Raw genomic sequence first — 19,163 nt, forward strand, 5'->3', positions numbered from 1 at the left:
GCCGTCCGCAGAGCAGCCCCTCCGGCCGCGGCCGCCCACTGGCCCCCGGCCCGGCTCTATGGACAGGAGCTCGCTGCTGCAGCTCATCCAGGAGCAGGTGCGTGAGGGCAGGGCGGCGCCCTATACTCGGCGGCCGCAGGTGCCCCCGCCCCCCCGCCCCGCACGACCTTGGCCCTGAGCCTGAGACCCGAGGGGAGGGCGCTGCACTCGGACCTAGGCTGAGGGTTCCGGGCAGGCAGGGTGGGATTTAGGGGGGAGGACCCTGGCTGTCCCTCGGGATGGCTGGGGCCTCTGGGCCAAGGGTGCTTGGACCTGCTGCTGGAGCTAGCCTGGCCCAGCCCTGTGATGAGGGTCTGAGCCCGCGCTCAGGCCCAGGCCGGCTGGCCCCCCCCCCCACCTCCAGCAGCTGGATCCTGAGAACACGGGCTTCATCGGCGCAGACACCTTCGCTGGGCTGGTGCATAGCCATGAGCTGCCTCTGGACCCTGCCAAGCTGGACATGCTGGTGGCCTTGGCCCAGAGCAACGAGCGGGGCCAGGTCTGCTATCAGGAGCTGGTGGACCTGGTCAGTGCCACTGGGGGAACAGAGGGGAGTCCCAGGCCTGCAGCACAGCAACCTGTCCAGAGAGGGTGGGCAGGTGGCTCTTCCTTGCCACCCAGCCCACGGGGGATGTGTGTGGACATGGGAGCTGGGTGGCACAGCGGGCAAGCGTCGGGGGGGCCTGGACTGACACTCAGCCCTGCCCCTAGATCAGCAGCAAGCGCTCAAGCAGCTTCAAGCGGGCCATCGCCAGTGGTCAGCGGGCATTGCCCCGGGACGGGCTGCCGGACGAGCCCGGCCTGGGCGTCTACAAACGGTTCGTGCGCTATGTGGCCTACGAGATCCTGCCCTGTGAGGTGGACCGCCGTTGGTACTTCTACCGGCACCGCAGCTGCCCACCCCCTGTGTTCATGGCCTCTGTCACCCTCGCCCAGGTAAGCGCCACCCGTGCCCCAGCTGCCCCCACGCCCAGCCTCGCCCCGCCTGACCCCTATATCTCCAGATCATCGTGTTCCTGTGCTACGGGGCGCGGCTCAACAAGTGGGTGCTGCAGACCTACCACCCGGAATACATGAAGAGTCCCCTGGTGTACCACCCCGGGCACCGCGCCCGGGCCTGGCGCTTCCTCACCTACATGTTCATGCACGTCGGGTGAGTGACTGGGGCTGGGGCAAGGGGCTGGGGAGGGAGGAGGCTGGGAGGAGACCAGGATGCTGCCCTGCCCTCAACGCCCATCCCCCATTGCCACAGCCTGGAGCAGTTGGGGTTCAACGCGCTCCTGCAGCTGATGATTGGGGTGCCCCTAGAGATGGTGCACGGCCTGCTCCGCATCAGCCTGCTCTACCTGGCTGGCGTGTTGGCAGGTGAGGCAGGCGCGTGCCCGGCCCCCTACCCTGCCACCAGGCCACGCCCTCACACCCTCCTCCCGGCTCACAGGCTCTCTGACCGTCTCCATCACCGACATGCGGGCCCCTGTGGTGGGCGGTTCCGGCGGGGTCTACGCCCTCTGCTCGGCACATCTGGCCAACGTTGTTATGGTAACTGGGCTGCACAGGCGGGGGCTGGGGATGCCCAGGGGGGGGGGGGCCTGTCCCGCCTCACAGCCTCTGTCTGCGCCACCAGAACTGGGCCGGGATGCGGTGTCCCTACAAGCTGCTAAGGATGGTGCTGGCCTTGGTGTGCAGTGAGTAGGGGGCCGGGCGGGGTCAGGCGGGCGGGGACCCCAGCCTGCGGCCAGGGCGCCTCCCACAGCGCCTCCCACCTCCTTCGCAGTGAGCTCCGAGGTGGGCCGGGCCGTGTGGTTGCGCTTCTCCCCACCAGTCCCTGCCTCGGGTCCGCAGCCCAGCTTCATGGCGCACCTGGCAGGTGCAGTGGTGGGCGTGAGCATGGGCCTGACTATCCTGCGTAGCTACGAGGAGCGTCTGGGTGACCAGTGTGGCTGGTGGGTGGTGCTGCTTGCCTACGGCACCTTCCTGCTCTTTGCCATCTTCTGGAACATCTTCGCCTACGACCTGCTGGGCGCCCATGTGCCCCCGCCGTCCTGACAGGCCTTGGGCCAAGGCGTGGGGTTCGGTGGCCGCTGGCGGGCTGCGCGTCCATTCTCTGTGAATGTTCGTGTGGAAGCTGTTTTTCCCCCTGGGGGGTGGGTGGCCCCTGGGGCCCTACCAAATCGAGCCAAGCCTTACACCAGCCCCGGCTGCCCCATCCCAGGCCTCAGGGGGTGGGGCTGGGTAGGAGGTGGTCTCCAAGCGAGGCCCAGAGGAGACCCTGCCCTGTTCCCTGGTCCCAGAACTTGCGGTCTGAGCCTTTTTGGACAACGAATAAATATTTTACACAGGATTGCTGGCCGTGCATGGGCTGTGGGGCTCACCTGGCCGCCCCATGTGCTGAGTAGACTGTGAGGGACCCTGGGTTTCCAGCCATGGCATCTCTGTCTGTCCTGTCCTATGAGAGATTTCCCGACAGTGAAAAAAGCGGGGTACCCCTCTCCTGGGAAGGGAACCGTGGCCTTACAGGCAGGGGTACGTTCAGCACAGGTTTATTGAGCTCTGAGGGCGCCGTCCTCTGACTGGTGCCCTGCTACACGCACAGCTGCCACGTCAGGGAAGCAGGCCCTGCCACGGCCCAGGTCAGTCGGTCTGGGTCCTGCGCCTCTTGGCTGGCCTGGTGTCACCAACGTTGGCCGTGCCAGGGCCGAGGTCAGGCAGCACGCCTGGGCACAGCTGCTGCCCCACGGCCCAAGTCCACAGTGCTGTCTCCACGAGGTGTGGGGTCCATGGCCCAGAGACACTGACTGGGAAGGAGCAGAGAGAACCTGGGCCCAGAGGTGCTGGCCACCCCCACCCTTCCCCAGGTATCAGGAGGAGTTACCCATGACGATCGGGGGTCCCCTCACCTCGGTTCAGAGCCGCGGCACGCTCCTGCACCTGGCCCAGGTATAGCTGGTAGTGCTGGAGCGTATACTGCAGGGCAGACAGGCTGGGCACCGCAGCCACCGCCTCATCTGACATGAAAGCTGCTGCTTCAGGAGCTCCGGCTGCAAGGACTGCTGTGAGCAGTGAAAGGGCAGCACTCTAGGCCCATCACTCAGCGGACAACTCTACCTCCAGAACAGGCCACCCGGGTTCCCATTCCACCCCCACACAGCTGCGCTGGGTGGACAAAGAGGACACTACACCCACCCAGATGGCCACTTACCTGAGGCCGTGGCAGGGCCCACACCGCGGAGAGCACACAGCTCTGTGACGGCCGCCAGCACGTCGGGCAGGAGGCGGAAGGCAGCGGCTGAGCACTGCACCACGAGCTCCGGGGGGTTGGAGGCTACCAGCTGCTGCAGGCGCGGCCGGAATCGGCCCCTCTGGGGGTGGCCAGGCCAAGGTGATTGGAGGCAGACCTGGTCAGGGAAGCCCCGCCCCCAGGAGAAAGCCCCGCCCCCACGAGGGCTCGCCCCGATGAAACTCCGCCCCGCGAGGAAGTGCCTCCCCGGAAAGAAGCTCCGCCCGCTCCTGGAGGCCTGCTCCCACGTGGGAATACTCACCGCAAGTTTCCACGCCAACAGCCTCTCCAGCTCGTCTCGTGTCACGTGCTTCTCCGCACGACCCCCGATGGCCGCGGGCAACTCCTCTCGATACCTGGGGAAGGGCGGTGACGCGGTCCGGGCCACGGGGAGCCGTCGACCTTACCAGGCTCCCTCCCCTCCGCCAAGCCCCCTACCGCCCTACCGCCCTACCACCCTACCGCCCTACCACCCTACCGCCCTACCACCCTACCACCGATCCAGGGTCTCCAGCCGGCCCTGGGAGCCCGCGCGCGCCCGCAGCACCTCCCCGTGAAGCGCCAGGACGGTGGCCCAGCGGCTCGGGTCCTCACAGCTCCAGAGCCCGCTGGAGGCCGCCATGTTCGCCGGCTGGGGCGGGGCTTCACTGGCGGGGGCGGGCCCTCAGCTGGCCCAGGGGCGGGGCTTCACTGGGCGGGGCGGGCCCGAGGAAAGCGTCTCAGTTGGCACGCCGAATGCACGGACAACTGCAGCTGAAGCCGGTTTTGTAGTGGGCGCTCAGATGGGTGGAGTGTAGGGAGGCGGGGCCAGGCCTTCGGGGAAAAGTGTTCAAGGGTGTGGGGCAGGGAAAGGCTGGGGCTGCCCTGGCATCCCTGACCTCGAGACCGTCGCCTTTGCGCCGGCGCCCCCGGCTAGCCCCGCCCCGTTATCGAAGCCCGGAGACGCAAGCGCGGCCCCGCCCACCTCACGTGGCTATCCGCTAGCCCCGCCCCACGCAGCCGGAAGTTCCGGTGGCTGATCGCTGGACCCGGCCCGAGCGGATCGCGGGCTCCGGCTGTGGGCGCAGGGCGGGCTGGGCGCGGAGCCTGGGAGCGGAGCCCAGGCTGAGCCGCGCGGCGCCATGAAGGGCAAGGAGGAGAAGGAGGGTGGCGCGCGACTGGGCGCTGGCGGCGGAAGCCCCGAGAAGAGCCCGAGCGCGCAAGAGCTCAAGGAGCAGGGCAACCGGCTCTTCGTGGGCCGCAAGTACCCAGAGGCGGCGGCCTGCTACGGCCGCGCCATCGTGAGTGTGCCCGGGTCCGGGAGGGGGCGGGGCCCCATCTTCAGCCCCGCGTCCACCCCAGCCCCTACCCGGCCGCCCTGCCGGCTTTGGTACGAGGCTTTTGACTCGGACCCGGGGGAAGTCACAGGCTCTGGGGACTCAGTGATGATCTTGTTCCAAAGGGGCCAAGGCGACGGCTGTGGAGCGCAGTGCTAGATGCAGGACAAGTGTGGTGGGTGGGGCGAGCTCAGGGTGTTTAGGATGGCTTGGTTGGAGTACAAGGTCTCTTGTACCTCGAGGACCTCAGGTCCAAAACAGAGGTCTCCACAGGTCTGGGAAACTTACGTTTACAAGATCAACTGGAGTCAAGATGTGGGTTCCCAGCCAGGCATGGGGGCCAGGACACCACCTCAGCAAGTCCTGGGACCCAGGGCCTTTGACTCCCGAGACGCCTGTAGTTTGATTCCAGCCCTCTGTCCCAAAGCTGGAACAGGATCTGGGGCAGAGGGCGCAGGCTGAGCTCGCGCCCTCAGCCCCTCATGTCGGCTGGTCTGGCCTTGGTCCCCAGACCCGAAACCCTCTGGTAGCTGTGTACTACACCAACCGGGCACTGTGCTACCTGAAGATGCAGCAGCATGAGCAAGTGCTGGCCGACTGCCGGCGTGCCCTGGAGCTGGACGGGCAGTCTGTAAAAGCACACTTCTTCCTGGGGCAGTGCCAGCTTGAGATGGAGAGCTATGACGAAGCCATTGCCAACCTGCAGCGAGGTGGGCCGGTGGGCACGGGAGCAGGGAGGTGGCTTAGCCTTGGACTGGCCAGCAAGTGACCTGAAGCCCCATTCCCCAGCCTACAACCTGGCGAAGGAGCAGCGGCTCAACTTTGGTGATGACATCCCCAGCGCTCTGCGCATCGCTAAGAAGAAGCGCTGGAACAGCATCGAGGAGCGGCGCATCCACCAGGAGAACGAGCTGCACTCCTACCTCACGCGGCTCATCCTGGCACAGCGGGAGAGGTGGGCTGTGGCCAGAGCGGGCTCTGCCCCCCCCCCCAAGTCATGCAGTCTGAGGTTGAGTCAAAAACGTTTATTGAAGGAGCAGGAGATGGGAGGCCTGAGCATTAGCCCTGAGGTTGGGTGGGATCCGATCTCTCATGGCCAGACCCATCTGACCAGCTCCTTGTTGGTCCCCAGGGAGCTGGAAGAGTGTCAGCGGAACCACGAAGGTGACAAGGATGAAAGCCACGTCCGGGCCCAGCAGGCCTGCATCGAGGCCAAGCATGTGAGAACACCGCCCAGTCCCACCATGGGTGTGTGTTTGCATGCACATGGGGAGGCGGGATCGGGGGCGTCCAGCTCCTGCCCAGCTGCTTGTTTCTCTACAGGACAAATACCTGGCAGACATGGATGAGCTCTTCTCCCAGGTGGATGAGAAGAGAAAGGTGAGGTCAGTCTGTTCTCCGGGGCTTGTGGGAGTCCCTGTCCTGGTCCCTGACCTCTACCTGTGTGTTGCAGAAGCGAGATATCCCTGACTACCTGTGTGGTAAGATCAGCTTCGAGCTGATGCGGGAGCCGTGCATCACGCCGAGCGGCATCACCTATGACCGCAAGGACATTGAGGAGCATCTGCAGGTGAGGCCGTGGCTGGCGGGGACAGGTACTGCCCGGCCCAAGGCCCGAGTACTCTCTGACCCTGTTGTCCCTGCAGCGCGTGGGCCACTTTGACCCTGTGACGCGGAGTCCGCTGACTCAGGAACAGCTCATCCCCAACCTGGCCATGAAAGAGGTCATTGATGCGTTCATCTCGGAGAACGGCTGGGTAGAGGACTACTGAGGCTGCCAGTGCAGGGCCTGCATCCCTCCCGGCCCAGGGTTGGCAGCCCCCAGCCCCTGTACATAATCTGTCCTTGGAACCCTCGGTGTCCCGCCCCACCCTGTCGTTCTGCTGTTGGGCTGTGGACTGCTCTCTCTCTCTCAGCACTGCCCTCGTCGGGTATGAGCCTCCCACCCCTGCTTCTGGGCCCGAAACAGCAGTGAGGGTGGGTTAGGCTGAAGCCAACACTGCTGCCATTGTCCCTGTAATAAAGTCTGTGAGCACTACACGGTGTGTGCTGATGTGTGACGGGGCTTGGCTGGCAGCTCCTCCGGTCACCCTAAGAAGGTGGAGATAAAGACGCTGGTGTCCAGGTTGAGAGTAGCGTGCCACCATCGGTCGGGGAAGTACAGCACCTGGCAGGGAGAGAGGGCACGGGTTAGCTGAGGACCCATGGCCCCACCCCACCCCCTCTGGCCAGCCACTGACCTCCCCAGCCTGGATGGTGCACTCCAGGGGCCTTGCGGAGGGTGCTAGAGTAGGGTATGTGTCGTGGAACCAGGCCAACGTGGTCTTGTTGGGGTGGAACTCGGGTGTCTTCTCGGGGGGGTACAGGAACCAGCGCTAGGGGCAAAAGCAACAAGGTCACGCTCATGCCGGGAGCAGGAAGCCCCAAGCCTCAGCTCCCAGCCCGTGCTGACCTTTCGGCCGTAGATCACCTCCGAGAACCCAGGCCCGTGCCAGTGGAAGGGCACACCAGAGCCGGCTCCTGTGGGGTCAGAACAACTAGTGACCATCTTATCACCTCCAACGTACACACACAAATCCCTGGATCCTGTGGGGACGCCCACCTGCGATTCCAAAGCTGTAAGCAGGGGTGGTGCCCAGCAGGCCAAATGGGGGTGGTGAGTAGTGGCGGAAGAGCGGCGCCCATTCAGTGAAGTTGTTGTCGCCGAAGAAGTACAGCGTGTCTGCCAACAGAGCACCAGAGGAGATTGGAATCCTGACACCCAAGTGCCCCCCCCATCACCACCACTCAGGCGTGGCTCACCATTGCCCAGAGAAGTGGGGTCCTGGGGGTGCAGCAACTGCTCCACATACTCCTGGAAAGGCAGGTCCACTGCAAGAAAAGGACCTTCAGGACCGGCTGGTCCTGTCTGCGAAAGCTAGCAAGGTGGCAGGCACGGGGTGGGGAAGCTCACCTTTCTGGTAGGAGAAAGTGTTGGCTGTACTCAGCCGGACCACGCTGTCCCCAAACAAGGCCAGCAGCCTTTCGCGGGAGCACAGGGCCCGGAACCTCTGCGGGGCAGGGAGAAGAACTTAGCGGCTAGGCCCAGCGCGGCCAGAGCTGCCCAGGGCAGCCGCACACTCACCGTGTTGTCTGTGAGCCCCTGCAGGATGACGGGTCTGAAGAAGGCGTAGCTGCAAAGAAGGGCAGAGTCACTCCCGGGTCTGACCCACACCCACCACCGCCCGCGCCCCACGCGTTCGCCAGGCATCAACGAGAACCGGGGAGGTGGTCTCTGGGGGTTCGGGCTGACACGAGGGGTCAAAGGTGACGGAGATCAGGAGCCGGCTCTGAGGGGCGGGCCAGGGCACGTACCGCTGCACGAACTCGGCGTAAGTGAGGTCGGCGCGGCGCTCCACAGTGCAGCGCTCCTCCTCGGCCACGGCCGCCGGCGCCCCCGGCCCGCCCCGCTGCCTGCGGGCACAGCCGGATCAGCGCCCCCACCCCGGCCCGCGCCCCCCACCCGCGCCCCAGCCCCGCGCCGCTCACCAGCCCCCGTCGCCCGCTTGCCCGGAGCCGGGCCTCCCTAGAGCCGCCGGCGTCCACAGAGCCTGGAGCAGAAGCAGCTGCACCCCCAGCGCCATGACCCTGCGGAGGCCACCAGCGCCCGGCCCTCTGCCGCGGGGCACGCCGGGAAGGCCAGCCGCGCGCCACGCGGGCCCACTATTGGCCGAGAAACCCGTCGTCGTGGCAACAGGCGCGCGCGCCGCACGGCTTCCGGAAGCTCTGACTCCGGTCGGCCCCGTCCCCCCGGAAGGCGGAGCGAAGGACGCACTAAGAGCTGCTATTGGCTCCGCCAGTTACCATGGTGACACAGCCACCCAAGAAGACCCCCGCCCACAAGAGCTGGCTCCGCGGCGCTTTCTGGCAAGAGGCAGCCCAGACAGCGACTCCAGCTTGCTTTATTTGGTTCACAAGTTCCAGCCCCTTCCTCCTGGGCACAAAGTCTGGGCAAGAGGCGTCCATGCAGGCGCGGTCGGGGGCTGGGGTCCCGAGCTCCTGCAGAAGCCATCGCCTCAGGGCAGGTTCCAGAGGTGTCCCGAAGGCCGGGTCAAGAGTACTCGCAGAGGTGGCCGCAGCCGGCGGGGCAGTGGGAGCTACCCTCCAGCCACTTCATGATGTGCTGCAGATGGCCGCCGTGGCTGCAGCCCTGGCACCACACGAACAGGCCCTTGACCACGTGGTGGCAGACGGCGCACATGCTGGCGCAGCGGTGACACCTGGAGGCGGGAGGCTCCCTCAGTGGGGTTCAGGGCTGACCAGGGGCCCACCCCACCGTCCCTGGGCCCTTCCCCTGGCCCGCGGGCCCACCTGCCGCAGACCCAGCCCCGGCCGCTCATGGGCCGCTTGCAGTGGCTGCAGTTGACGTGCAGAGAGGTGGAAGCCTGGTTGAGGCAGCTGATGGCGCGGCTGGTGCTCAGCTTGACCACCTCGTTGGACACGTTCCAGAGGCGGAAGCGCTGCAGAAGGTCGATGTAGGACGTGTACCAGTGCTCCTGGCGGTGCGGGGAGGGGCGGGGAGGGGCGGGGAGAGGCAGGGAGGTCAGGACCCGGCAGGCACCCCCGGTTGGCCGGGCTTCGGCGTCAGCGGTGCCGGGCGGGCAGGGCACGCAAGGCACACACCTGGGCCTGCTCATCAATGTCCTTGCGCACGCGCTCCCCCAGCACGATGAGCACCGACACGGCCATCTGCACGTCGCCCTGCTCAGCGTAGAAGCGCAGCATGTCGCGCACGAGGGCGCTGAAGAAGTCCGGTGGCAGGCGGTTGTCGTAGAGCGTGTGCGAGACTGAGATCAGCGAGAAAGAGGAGTCCACAGGCGCCAGCGACACGGCGTCCGCCTCACTGCCGCTCACGTGTGGCGAGTCGGCCTTGTCCTGCAGATGCTCAGGCCCAGGCGGCGTGTCCACGATCTCGTGGCGCAGTGGGAAGGCCTCCTGGGGCAACACGTACTCGGGCTCCTCAGCTGGGGGCGGGGGCCAGGGAGAAGGCGGGGTTTGACCCTAGGCCCCGCCCCACCCCCAGCCCCGCCCCAACCCCGCCTCCGGCCGTGCCCTCCCGCTCACGGTGCGTGTGGTCCGGGTCCAGGAGGTACAGCTCCTCGTCGTCGCCCTCCACATCACCCAGGAGGTAGTCGGCCGGCACGTCGCTTCCCTCGGTCTCCTCGTTGTCTACCCGGCGGGGAGGGAGTGGCACTGAAGAGTGGCTCCCTATGGAATGCCCCGCCCTGCCCACAGCAGAGCCCCCGACCCCTACCTTCGTTGGTGATGAGCGTGGCGGAGGAGTCGAGCAGAACTGTGTCGCTCCGAGTGTCGCCCTTGCTGCGGTCCAGCCGGGTCTCGCTGCCCAGCCCTGGGGCCATTTCCTTTAGGTTGAAGCTGGAGGCAAGGAGGGGCCAGTGGGTGGGCGGGGCCTTCAAGCCTAAGGCCGGGTCCCATCCTCTTGGGAGAGCCCACCGCAAGCTCTACCTGTTGATGAGCGGCAGGCCACAGGAGCTGCCCTTTCCCACGCTGTGGTTGAGGTTGGTGGAGGGCACAAGGCCAGGGCTGCAGTAGATGATACGCAGCATGGTCCACGTCTGAGCCACCTGGGGGCGGGCACCGGTCACTCACAGGGCCCTGGGCACCGCTGCCTGGGAAGGCCCCCTGCACGGACAGAACCCAAGCTCTCCAAGTTCAGCTGCCCCAGGGAACGTGGGGAACCCGTATCCCATAGTGCAGTAGCACACAGGGAGGTGGGGGCGACAGCGTGTGGTCTTGTTGGTGGGCTGGGGGACCGACGCCTGCGAAGGCCACAGCCCTCCGGGCCTGCAGTCATGTCTGCCCCACCCACCTGGTTTCGGCCCAGCTCCCGGGCCACCTTGGCGTTGTGGTCACAGAGTTCAGCTAGCGGCCGGCCGGCCAAGGCGTAACGCCGGGCCGTGTCCACAAACCAGCTCATGCAGCTGCCGCCAGCCTCTGTCTCAAAGACGCTGAGAGCACTGGAGGCCAGGCCCGCAAAGGGCTCGGCGGGGTCCAGCTTGCGCTTGAAAAAGATGGGGTGGCGCCGGTCACCAGCATAGGGCTTGCGTCCAGACTCAGAGGCCACCAGGCTCTCCTTGGCAGCAAAGGCCAGGTCCCCAAAGAGGCCATAGCAGAGGCCCTCGGGGTTGGCGCGCTCGACGGGCTGGCTGGCGTCACGGAACAGGTGCTGGCACAGCGTGCTGTCCTTGGAGCCGGACAGCAGGAAGGAGGGGTCGTGTGGGTGGCGCCAGGCGATGCCTGTTGTGACGTCGCGGTGCTCCTCAAACATGGCGGCAGGCACAAAGGGCCGGCGCACATCCCACACGTAGATGTTGTGGTCCACCATCATGGAGCAGGTGGCCAGGTGGTGGCGGCACTCAGGCCGCCACTTGACACGGGCCACCGAGGCGATGGTCTGCACGCAGTGCACCTCCCTGGCACGGGGCGTGGTCACGTCCCAGACCTTCACCATCTTGTCGCGCCCGCCGGTGGCCAGCCAGCCCCTGCAAGAGCCCCACCAAGACCTCAGCATCCTCTCCTGCGGGAGGGGGCACCTCAGCCTTGCTGTACCCTACTCTCTCTGACTCACAAGTCTGGGACAGTGAGAGAGACCTCTGCGCCTCACTCGTCAGCCCAATCCCCTTACACATGCCACACCTGTCCTCAGGTGATCCCCCATACCGCACCTCTCGTTAGGTAACTTCCCCGCACACCACATCCGCCCTCAGGAGACCCCACATACACACATCTGCCTTTGGGTGACACCCCACACGTATACCCCCTGCCCTCAGGTGACCCCCTACACCCTGCTCTCGGGTGATTCCTCACACCACACCTGTCCTCAGGTGGGCCCCCACACCACCTTGTTCTCGGGTAAGCCCTCACACCACACCTGCCCTCAGGTGACCCCCTCACACCACACCTGTCCTCAGGGTGCCAGTCACAGCAGAAGACAGGCCCGTTGTGGGCTGTGAACATCCTCTCGCAGCGGTCAGGCCGCCGGATGTCCCAGAGCTGCACGTTGCCATTCTCGAAGGTGGACGCAAAGGTGAAGTAGTCCCGGATGCTGAACTGCACATCACGCACGCTCTCAGACTGGCCTGCGGGTGGGTGGCCATGCAGGGGAGGGGCAGGGGGAAGTGAGGGGCCGGTGCTCAGGATCCCGGAGGGGAGAAGGCCTGGAGGAGCCCCTGAGTGGCTGAGGACTCGTTTCCATACCTTCCTGCAGCCTAGGCCTAGAGCCCAGAGGACAAAGTGTACACCCCCAAGTGCTGCCCAGGGGACAGCCACAGGGAGAGCCTCGCGGAGCAGACACGGGCACTGGGGCAAAGATGCAGACGCCCAGCCCACGCCCTGCCCAGACACTGCTGGCCTTGCCTCCTGTCTCCCTGCCTTCCCACAGCCCCTGCCCCGGCTCACACCTCCACACTTCACTCTCTCCGACAGGTCGCCCCCCGCCACTCCCCCGCAGGTCCGGGTGCCACTCCCACATCATCCAGGCCTGTCCCTGCTGAACTCCTCCTCCAGGAAGCTCTCTGGTGCACACCTGAGAGCCTCTGAAGCAGGCGGCACTCCTGGGCCAGCCTGGACAGGCTGGGATACCCGCTGAGACACGCACCTGTCCCAGCCCACCCCTGCAGGCCTCACCAGAGAAGGTGCTGACGGAGTCCTTCCTGCGCAGGTCGAAGCACTTCATGAAGCCGTCCTGGGAGCCGCTGAGCAGCATGTGGGCCTCGGCAGGGTGGAAGCAAACCTTGTTCACCGTGCGCTTGTGCTCCGTGAACAGCTGGTCCTGCTTGTTGCGGGACGGCCGGCCCAGGTTCCAAGTGACCACCACTCCGTTGGTGGCCGCTGTGGCCAGCAGATTCTCGTCCATCTGGTGCCACACCACATCCGCACAGCTCAGGTTGAGCGAAGGCTTGCGGCCCACACGCAGGTTCAGCTTCTCCACGAACTGCTCGTCCTCGATGCTGTAGATCTTGAAGATGCTGCGGCCGGCCACCACCACCTGGGCCGCGTCACGGCACACGCTGATGGCATTGGCCGGCGCGTCCAGATGGCAGTGCATGGTGCGGCCCGTCAGCACGTTGCCACCCAGGGCCGTGCTTACGCGGGACATTTTCTCCATGGGTGCGCAGCCGGTGCCGGCAGCAGGTCGGTGAAGAGGCTGGGCTGGTCGAGGGTAGGTGTGAACCTCACTTCAGACCCTTCACACTGGCTGGGCCCTCCAGGACTGCTCAGGCCTGGGCTGGGCTGTTCAGCCTTGGGGAGCTGGTTCAGGGCAGTCCACGGGTCTCAGTCCGTCAGTCTAATTAATAGGCAAGTGCAAACTCACTGGAGTCAGTCCAGCCCATCACCCTAGCTGGGTAAGCCACTTGGTGCCCCAGCTGCCCTGAGGCCGGTTATTCCATGTCTGAGGTCCGGGGAAGACCCTACCTGGTCAGTCCCGGTCTAGGCCCCCTTTCTACCCCTCCATCAGTCAGAGCTGGGCGGTCACTGGCCCCTCGGTCAGTCAAGCTCGGCCGTCCGCACCGCTGGGTAGGCGAGCGAGGTGGCTCCCGCGTCCACACGGAGGCGGGGGAGTGACAAAAGCGGGGAGGGGCAGATGCGCCCGGAGGGCCCAGGCGATAGAGGCGCGGGGGGCATAGAGGGGCCTCGAGGCCCGAGCTGCTGAAGGAGCGGGAGGGGTTTGGAAGACGGGCGGGGCGGGAGGCAGGAGAGACGCAGGCGGCGCGGAGGTTCCGCTGGCCCAGGGGAGTAGGGACAGCGGGACCGGAGCCAGAGCAGCCGGGGCGGCCTTGATCTCCGCTGGCTCCCAAATCGTTTACCAAAGCGGCCCGCCGAACCGGAACCGCCGCGCCGGAAGCGGTCCGTTTCTTACCTGCCCCTCGCCGGAAGCGGTCCGTTTTCACCCGCCCCGCCGGAAGCGGGCACGGATTCTCGCGCACACCACAAATGTTCCGGGTCAGGGAACCGCTTTGGTAGCGGCGGAGGGTATCCCAGGATTGGGGTCGAGGGGCCTCCCGGACTCCCCAGTTTCGCCTCGGTGTTTTTCTTTCATCTCAGTCTTTTAGTGCCAGTGTTCATCGTCGATATCTCCCTCTTCCCAGGTGCATCAGCAAGTCAATCTGCCTTAAACGATTCCCAGATTCCTCCAGTCTTCCCCCAAATCCATCCTTGCAGACTCCTCTGAGCCTCAGGAGCAGCCTCCTAACTGCTCCGCCTGGGCCCACCTTTCCCCTTTGCCCTAAACCCTACAGGAGCTTGGTGCCACTCTTCCGCTTAAGCCCTGCCCCATATCTCCCACTGCACTCCTGGCCCCCACCTCTCCTGGTCTCCCACCAGGCTCTTCCCCACTCCCTGTGCCACAGCCCCGGTGGCTCCTGTCCCTTCTTTTAGCGCGCAGCGCTCCTTCCTGCCTCACGGCCATTGCCCCTGCTGTACCTGAAGGCTTCTCCTTGGCACCCCTCAGAGCTCAGCTGAAATGTCACCTCCTCAGAGGCCTTCCTGGCCACTCCTGTTACTGTCGCCTCCACAGCTGTCACAACCTGTTCCTTTGCTTATTGGTTATTGTTTGTCACTCACAAGCGTGAACTCAACAAGGGCAGGGATTGAGTCCATCTCAGTCTCCACCAAACTTCCAGTGCTTGGCACCACCTGTTTGCAGAACTCGTTCAATCAGTGACCCTCTCCCAGCCTCTCATTCTCTGCGGGGTGTGAGTCCTGGCTCTGCCCTTGAAGCACTGTGTGGTGTCTTAGGAAACCCGTGCCCCTCTCTTTGCCTCAGTTTCCCTGTGTGTAAAACGGGGCTCATTTCGGAGGGAGTATTAAGTGCAATGGCTTTAGCGTCTGGGAGGTTAGGGGCCTTCTGTGTTGGTTACTGCTCTGTTCCCAGTTTGGCACAGTGGCACCCAGCGCCAACATGTGTGTTGAAAGCACAAGCTGAGAGGTACACAAGGATCCACATAGATCTGGGCCACCCACAGCAGGCACACCCTCCCCCAGCATGGCCTGATGACCTAGAAACCACTCAGAGTCGTGTTTTTACAACATTTTTAATATATATTTTTATAAACAGGTCACATGATAAAATAGCACAAGAAACACTTACCAAATATAAGGTTATATCTTCCGCATATACAGGAGAATGAGGTCGCTATGTACAATAAGAAAATGATTTCAGGGGTCGGTTGGGTTTGTTTGTTTTTCCTCTCTCCCCTTAATTTTTCCTCCTATAGTTGTTGGAAATATCACAGCTTCAGTTGCGTTAATACTTTGGACAATGGACAGCTCCCTCCTCCCCACTAGTGGGCTGTGGAGAGGAGAGGCTGAAGAAACTGACTCCTGACCACTTCAGCCCCGGAGCCTCTGGCGGGCACTCCAAGGGGCAGGGAAATCTTTGGGCTGTTGAACCGTTTCTCTGCTTCAACAGCATCTGCTCTCTCGCTCGCTCTCTTTCTCTCTCACTCTCTGGCTCTCTGGAAACTGGTTACTATCTTCCAACCAGATTTGGGGGGTATATCTCCTGGGGCTCAAGGTTGGGATGGAAAGGGGTCCCAGCCCCCTCCTCAGCAATTGCCAAGATGTGCCAGCATCCCCCAGGACTTCCAAGTGTCTTGGGATCAGACAGAACATGGCCAAAGCCCGTCTGGGCAGGCAGAGGTTTGGGAAGCTGGGAAGGATGGGGGCGGTGGCTAGAGAGAAGCCTCCCCTCCTCCAGGTGTAGAGGGTATGCTGGCCACTGGAAGATTGGGATCGCTGGCTGATCCTGCCGCCAGCCTTGGCTGGGGCTCACTTCTGCTGAGTCCACCTGGCGGAGACCTGCCTAGGGTGAAGTTTGGTGCTGAAAGGCCTGAGCCAGCTGGTGGCAGGGGCTGCAGTGTGGGGTCTGCCCAGGCTGCTCCCAAGGCCTTCCGGCCCTCAGGTGTCAGCTCCAGCTCTGGCTCTCTCACTGTGCCTGAAGCACCCCTGGTTCAGGCAATGGCTGGATTGATACTGATCACTCCCAGGTCATGACTAGTCACCCAGTCTACCACTCTCCCAACCTAAATCTGCCCCAGCCTGGCCAGGGCCCAAGGACATGAAGGCCAGGTGTTGGGTGGCAGGGAAGAGGGAGGTCCCCTTCGGCGAGGCTGGCATGGGGTGGGAGAGGGGCGGGGTGGGGGGGCTTGGGCTCCTCGGGGGGCCATGGCTTTGGCGGTGGCCTGTAAACCCCTCGCACTCCAAGGAGGGCTCCAGGCGCTGTGCAGTGGAAGACGCGGAAGCCCTTGGGGCTCTTTCCTGCCCCTGTGTCCTGGGAAACCTAGCTCCCTCGATCCCCCCGGGGCCCTGTCCGGGATGGGGGCAGCGGGGAGACCGCGAGCGGGGTGTGGGCGGGGAAGGCGGTAAGGGCGGCCGTCTGGTGAGCTCAGAGCGTGTCCCCAGGACCGAACCCCGGCCCCCCCAGCGGGTGGGCGAGTGATGGCGGCGGCGGCGGCGGCGGCGGCGGCGGCGGCGGCGTGGGGGAGGGCGGGCGTGCAGTGCGGGCACGAGGGGCATGCACAAAGTCCCCGAGTGTGCGTGCGTGCGTGGGGCTGGCCCCACCGCCCCTCCCTGCCCCGGACGGGGCCAGGAGAGGAGCGGAGGGGGCGGGCGGGGCGGGGCTTTCCCTCAGCTTGCGGGTCCCCCGCGCTGGGCCACAGCGGGGCTCCCCTGAGGGCAGGGCCGGGAGAGGGGGGCTCAGCAGTGCCCCCGCACCCCCACCCAGAGCATGACTGGGTTCCCGCGATGGGGGCGGGCACGACCCCGCGCTACTCAATGACGAGGCAGCGGGGCAGGTGCTGCGAGAAGTACTTGAAGAGCTCGGGAGTGGCCCCCGGGCAGTTGGTCAGTTCCAGCTCCTCCAGCTCCTGCAGCTGCACCAGGCCCGACAGCCCTGTGGTGGTCAGCAGTGGGCAGCCTGCGGGCGGGCGGGCGGGGGGCGCGGCTCAGCCTGGGAGGGGCTGGCTGGGGGCAAGGCCGGGCGGGACCGGGACTGGCGGGGTTGGGGCTTGTCCCTGGCTCCCTCCTTCTCTGGTTTGGACCTGGGACACGGCCAGTCAGCCCAGGTGTGAATCTGCACAAGGGAGCAGACGGGTTGGGGGGGATGGGGTGGGGCTCGGACTAGTTGGGGTTGGTCACTGACTAGGGAGAGGGGGGGTCTCACCTGCCAGAGACAAGAGACGCAAACTCCTCATGGCCAGGAGGTGCTTCAGCCCGAAGTCCTGCACCTGGGTGCGAGGGCAGGGGTTATTACTGTCCGCCTACTGGGGGCGCCCCCCCAACCCCTGCCCTGCTCTGGGTTCAGATCACAGTCCTGGGCTGCTGGAGGGGCGGGAAGCGGGGCTAAAGAGGGCCCTTTCTTATCCCCCCACGGAGCCAGAAGGCAGCTTGGGAGCGCCGGTGAGGGCCCTGGGGACCCCGTAAGCCCTGCTTAGGTCGGCCGCTGGGTGCAGAGGGATCCCGGACTTCCCTACAGTGTGTGAGTGGGGCGGGGAGCAGGTCAGCGGATTGTCTGGAAGGGGGCATTTCCCTCAATCCCCACTTCCCCCACACCGTCCCCCATCCTCTGAGACAAGGAGGGCCGGGTACCTGGCAGCACCATCGCAGATAGAGGCTGCGTAGGGACGACATGGTGGATAGATAGCTGAGACCAGTGTCCGTGATGCGAACGCACCTGCGGGTGGACCAGAGGGAGCACTGCCCGAGACCACCTTCAACTCGTCTGGCTCAGTTCCTCGGCTCCAGCCCCTCGCTCCTCGTCCGGAGCGCCCCTGGCGTGGATTTACCCCCTGCCCCGCCCCCACAATAGCTCCTCCCTTTCCGTAGCCCTTCCCAGCCATGGTCCCACTTCCCACCCTGATCCCTCCGTGGCCCCACCCACTCCCGAGGGCCGCGGATTCAGCCCACGCTTGCTGTAGCCCAGCCCATTAGTCCAGGCCTTCTGCTTACAACGGCCCGCTCCAGCCAATCTGGCACCATCCGTTGACCCTACCGCGCCCCTCATCCAGGCTCCGCCCCCTTGCTGTAGCCCTGCTCACTCTTCCAGGCTCCCCGGTTGCCATGACCCCGCCCACTCCACGCTGGGCCCGCCCACTGCCCAGGCCCCGCCCCACCAGGGGTGTGGGCGCGCACCTGTCAAGCACGAGCTCCTCCAGGCGATGCAGGTCGCAGGCCACGTACTCGAGCGCCATGTCGGTGATGCGCGGACACCACGAGAGGTCGAGGCTGCGCAGCTTGCGCAGGTTCTCGGCCACGAGCTCGACGCCGTCGTCGGTGACCTTGGAGCAGCCCGACAGGCTGAGCGCCGTGAGGTTGGGCAGGCTGTGCACCACGTTGACCACGCCGTGGTTGGTGATCTCCCAGCAGGACAGCAGGCGCAGCGTGTGCGTGCTATGGCCCTGGCGCGCCGTGAAGTAGGCCAGCGCCGTGTCCGTCACGTGGTAGGCCTGCAGGCTCAGCTCTGTCAGGTTGGGCAGCAGCTGAGAGATGGCGGCGATGGCGTCATCGGCCACGTTGATGCAGTCGCTCACACTCAGAGAGGTGATGCGCGCGCTCAGGCTGGACCACAGACCCGCCTCGGTGAAGTCGTTGCAGCCTGACAACTCCAGGCGTACCACTCCTTGCATCTGTTCCAGCATCACCTGCAGGACGTCGGGTGGGGTCGCGGGGTCAGGAGGCCCAACCACCCACAGCCGCGCACTAAGTGCTTGGTTTCCCCAGGGGAGCTCCCTGAAGTGCTGTGAAGACTGACGGAATGAGCCGGTAAGGAGCCGTCTGTGGGGCAGGAAGCGGTGGTCTCACAGGTGTAGACGCTGCAAGTACTCATCAAGCTGAACTCTGAGTGAGCACTTCACAGTGTGTATGTTTACACCCCAAGGAGCCCTGGTGGCACAATGGTTACCGCGCTTGGCTGCTAACTGAAATGTGGGCGATTCAAACCCACCAGAGAGGCTCTGCGGGACAAAAGAGCTGGCGATCTGCTCCCGTAAAGATTACAGCCTAGGAAACCCTATGGGGTAGTTCTACTTTGTCCTGTAGAGTCGCTATGAGTTGGAATTGACCGCTAGCACACAACCGCATGTAATATAGCAACACAACCCTAAAACAAGAGGCCAGGCCGGGCCAAGCTGGCTGTCTGAGCAAGGGGCTTTTAATGTCGTGATGGTTGGAGTCCAGAACCTAGGGTAGAGGCAGCCCAGCTGCCCGTCTGACCTTTGCTCCTTCCTACGGGACTGTCTCCTCCAGCACCCTGCCCCCCCCCCCCGGACCAGCTTCGCAGGCGTGAGACCTGGGCATTTGTCCAGGGCCCTGTGCTCAGAAGGGCCCTGCCCTTAGCTGAACGCCCTGTCACCATCTCGAACTCCTTCATCATTTTTCGCGGGTCTCTTTTTCATTTTACCCTGGGCCCCACCCTCAGCTACTTTGATCTTTCTGGGCCGGAGCCTCCCCGGAGGGCCGGCACCCTACTCTTT

At 64.9% G+C, this 19,163-nt stretch overlaps 6 protein-coding genes across 8 annotated transcripts in view; 2 read left to right on the plus strand and 4 right to left on the minus strand.

Moving 5' to 3' along the window:
• Positions 1-6: 6 nt before the first annotated feature.
• RHBDL1 (rhomboid like 1) lies at positions 7-2,193 on the plus strand. Of its 2 annotated transcripts, XM_004373136.1 has the most exons (8): positions 7-97; positions 404-565; positions 751-975; positions 1,044-1,192; positions 1,292-1,404; positions 1,478-1,578; positions 1,664-1,724; positions 1,814-2,193. In XM_004373136.1, exons 1-8 carry the CDS (start codon positions 59-61, stop codon positions 2,083-2,085), a joined length of 1,122 nt encoding a protein of 373 aa, XP_004373193.1. In that variant the 5' UTR covers positions 7-58; the 3' UTR covers positions 2,086-2,193. The 2 variants fall into 2 exon arrangements, with proteins under 2 accessions (XP_004373193.1, XP_012410120.1); XM_012554666.1 differs by lacking the exon at positions 751-975.
• Positions 2,194-2,527: 334 nt separating this feature from the next.
• On the minus strand, positions 2,528-3,938 carry LOC101341313 (uncharacterized). Its single transcript, XM_004373366.2, has 5 exons — positions 3,811-3,938; positions 3,579-3,672; positions 3,239-3,398; positions 2,937-3,089; positions 2,528-2,834 (listed from the first exon to the last, which is right to left on the minus strand). Exons 1-5 carry the CDS (start codon positions 3,936-3,938, stop codon positions 2,671-2,673), a joined length of 699 nt encoding a protein of 232 aa, XP_004373423.1. The 3' UTR covers positions 2,528-2,670.
• Positions 3,939-4,257: 319 nt separating this feature from the next.
• STUB1 (STIP1 homology and U-box containing protein 1) lies at positions 4,258-6,683 on the plus strand. The gene is made up of 7 exons (XM_004373137.3): positions 4,258-4,596; positions 5,144-5,342; positions 5,422-5,587; positions 5,765-5,852; positions 5,956-6,012; positions 6,086-6,202; positions 6,279-6,683. The coding sequence occupies exons 1-7, from the start codon at positions 4,438-4,440 to the stop codon at positions 6,402-6,404; spliced, it is 912 nt and encodes a 303-aa protein (XP_004373194.1). The 5' UTR covers positions 4,258-4,437; the 3' UTR covers positions 6,405-6,683.
• JMJD8 (jumonji domain containing 8) lies at positions 6,684-8,265 on the minus strand. 2 transcript variants are annotated; one of them, XM_023728339.1, is made up of 9 exons: positions 8,161-8,265; positions 7,987-8,085; positions 7,757-7,805; positions 7,586-7,682; positions 7,435-7,503; positions 7,235-7,354; positions 7,085-7,152; positions 6,873-7,007; positions 6,684-6,799 (listed from the first exon to the last, which is right to left on the minus strand). In XM_023728339.1, exons 1-9 carry the CDS (start codon positions 8,253-8,255, stop codon positions 6,719-6,721), a joined length of 813 nt encoding a protein of 270 aa, XP_023584107.1. In that variant the 5' UTR covers positions 8,256-8,265; the 3' UTR covers positions 6,684-6,718. The 2 variants fall into 2 exon arrangements, with proteins under 2 accessions (XP_023584107.1, XP_023584106.1); XM_023728338.1 differs by having other exon boundaries at positions 7,085-7,503.
• A 304-nt stretch (positions 8,266-8,569) lies between these two features.
• WDR24 (WD repeat domain 24) lies at positions 8,570-13,107 on the minus strand. The gene is made up of 9 exons (XM_004373139.2): positions 12,319-13,107; positions 11,594-11,771; positions 10,502-11,174; positions 10,138-10,256; positions 9,926-10,047; positions 9,736-9,840; positions 9,295-9,635; positions 8,983-9,167; positions 8,570-8,891 (listed from the first exon to the last, which is right to left on the minus strand). The coding sequence occupies exons 1-9, from the start codon at positions 12,797-12,799 to the stop codon at positions 8,723-8,725; spliced, it is 2,373 nt and encodes a 790-aa protein (XP_004373196.1). The 5' UTR covers positions 12,800-13,107; the 3' UTR covers positions 8,570-8,722.
• Positions 13,108-16,460: 3,353 nt separating this feature from the next.
• FBXL16 (F-box and leucine rich repeat protein 16) overlaps positions 16,461-19,163 on the minus strand; it is a 3,759-nt gene continuing 1,056 nt past the window's right edge. The window contains exons 2-5 of the mRNA XM_004373140.1: positions 17,824-18,332; positions 17,281-17,365; positions 16,856-16,919; positions 16,461-16,609 (exon numbers count right to left, since the gene is read on the minus strand). Coding sequence (XP_004373197.1) covers positions 16,461-16,609; positions 16,856-16,919; positions 17,281-17,365; positions 17,824-18,332 — 807 coding nt within the window. The remainder of the gene's footprint in view (positions 16,610-16,855; positions 16,920-17,280; positions 17,366-17,823; positions 18,333-19,163) is intronic.

This window comes from Trichechus manatus, unplaced genomic scaffold, assembly GCF_000243295.1.
Source record: "Trichechus manatus latirostris isolate Lorelei unplaced genomic scaffold, TriManLat1.0 scaffold00024, whole genome shotgun sequence".
In the NCBI taxonomy this organism is placed as follows: Eukaryota; Metazoa; Chordata; class Mammalia; order Sirenia; family Trichechidae; genus Trichechus; species Trichechus manatus.

Excerpts from the sequence above, each read along its gene's own strand:
- RHBDL1 (XM_004373136.1), top strand. The coding sequence starts at position 59 with ATGGACAGGAGCTCGCTGCTGCAGCTCATCCAGGAGCAG. Across the intron at positions 1,193-1,291 it reads TACATGTTCATGCACGTCGG|CCTGGAGCAGTTGGGGTTCA; the intron begins GTGAGTGACTGG and ends CCATTGCCACAG. Across the intron at positions 1,725-1,813 it reads GGTGCTGGCCTTGGTGTGCA|TGAGCTCCGAGGTGGGCCGG; the intron begins GTGAGTAGGGGG and ends CCTCCTTCGCAG.
- LOC101341313 (XM_004373366.2), bottom strand. The coding sequence starts at position 3,938 with ATGGCGGCCTCCAGCGGGCTCTGGAGCTGTGAGGACCCGAGCCGCTGG. Across the intron at positions 3,673-3,810 it reads CTGGAGACCCTGGATCGGTG|GTATCGAGAGGAGTTGCCCG; the intron begins GTAGGGTGGTAG and ends GCCCTTCCCCAG. Across the intron at positions 2,835-2,936 it reads TGCCGCGGCTCTGAACCGAG|TCAGTGTCTCTGGGCCATGG; the intron begins GTGAGGGGACCC and ends GCTCCTTCCCAG.
- STUB1 (XM_004373137.3), top strand. The coding sequence starts at position 4,438 with ATGAAGGGCAAGGAGGAGAAGGAGGGTGGCGCGCGACTGGGCGCTGGC. Across the intron at positions 4,597-5,143 it reads CCTGCTACGGCCGCGCCATC|ACCCGAAACCCTCTGGTAGC; the intron begins GTGAGTGTGCCC and ends CTTGGTCCCCAG. Across the intron at positions 5,853-5,955 it reads CCTGCATCGAGGCCAAGCAT|GACAAATACCTGGCAGACAT; the intron begins GTGAGAACACCG and ends GTTTCTCTACAG.
- JMJD8 (XM_023728338.1), bottom strand. The coding sequence starts at position 8,255 with ATGGCGCTGGGGGTGCAGCTGCTTCTGCTCCAGGCTCTGTGGACGCCG. Across the intron at positions 8,086-8,160 it reads CAAGCGGGCGACGGGGGCTG|GCAGCGGGGCGGGCCGGGGG; the intron begins GTGAGCGGCGCG and ends CTGTGCCCGCAG. Across the intron at positions 7,683-7,756 it reads AGGGGCTCACAGACAACACG|AGGTTCCGGGCCCTGTGCTC; the intron begins GTGAGTGTGCGG and ends CCTGCCCCGCAG.
- WDR24 (XM_004373139.2), bottom strand. The coding sequence starts at position 12,799 with ATGGAGAAAATGTCCCGCGTAAGCACGGCCCTGGGTGGCAACGTGCTG. Across the intron at positions 11,175-11,593 it reads GACTGGCACCCTGAGGACAG|GGGCTGGCTGGCCACCGGCG; the intron begins GTGTGGTGTGAG and ends GGGCTCTTGCAG. Across the intron at positions 8,892-8,982 it reads CGGGGCTGGGTCTGCGGCAG|GTGTCACCGCTGCGCCAGCA; the intron begins GTGGGCCCGCGG and ends TCCCGCCTCCAG.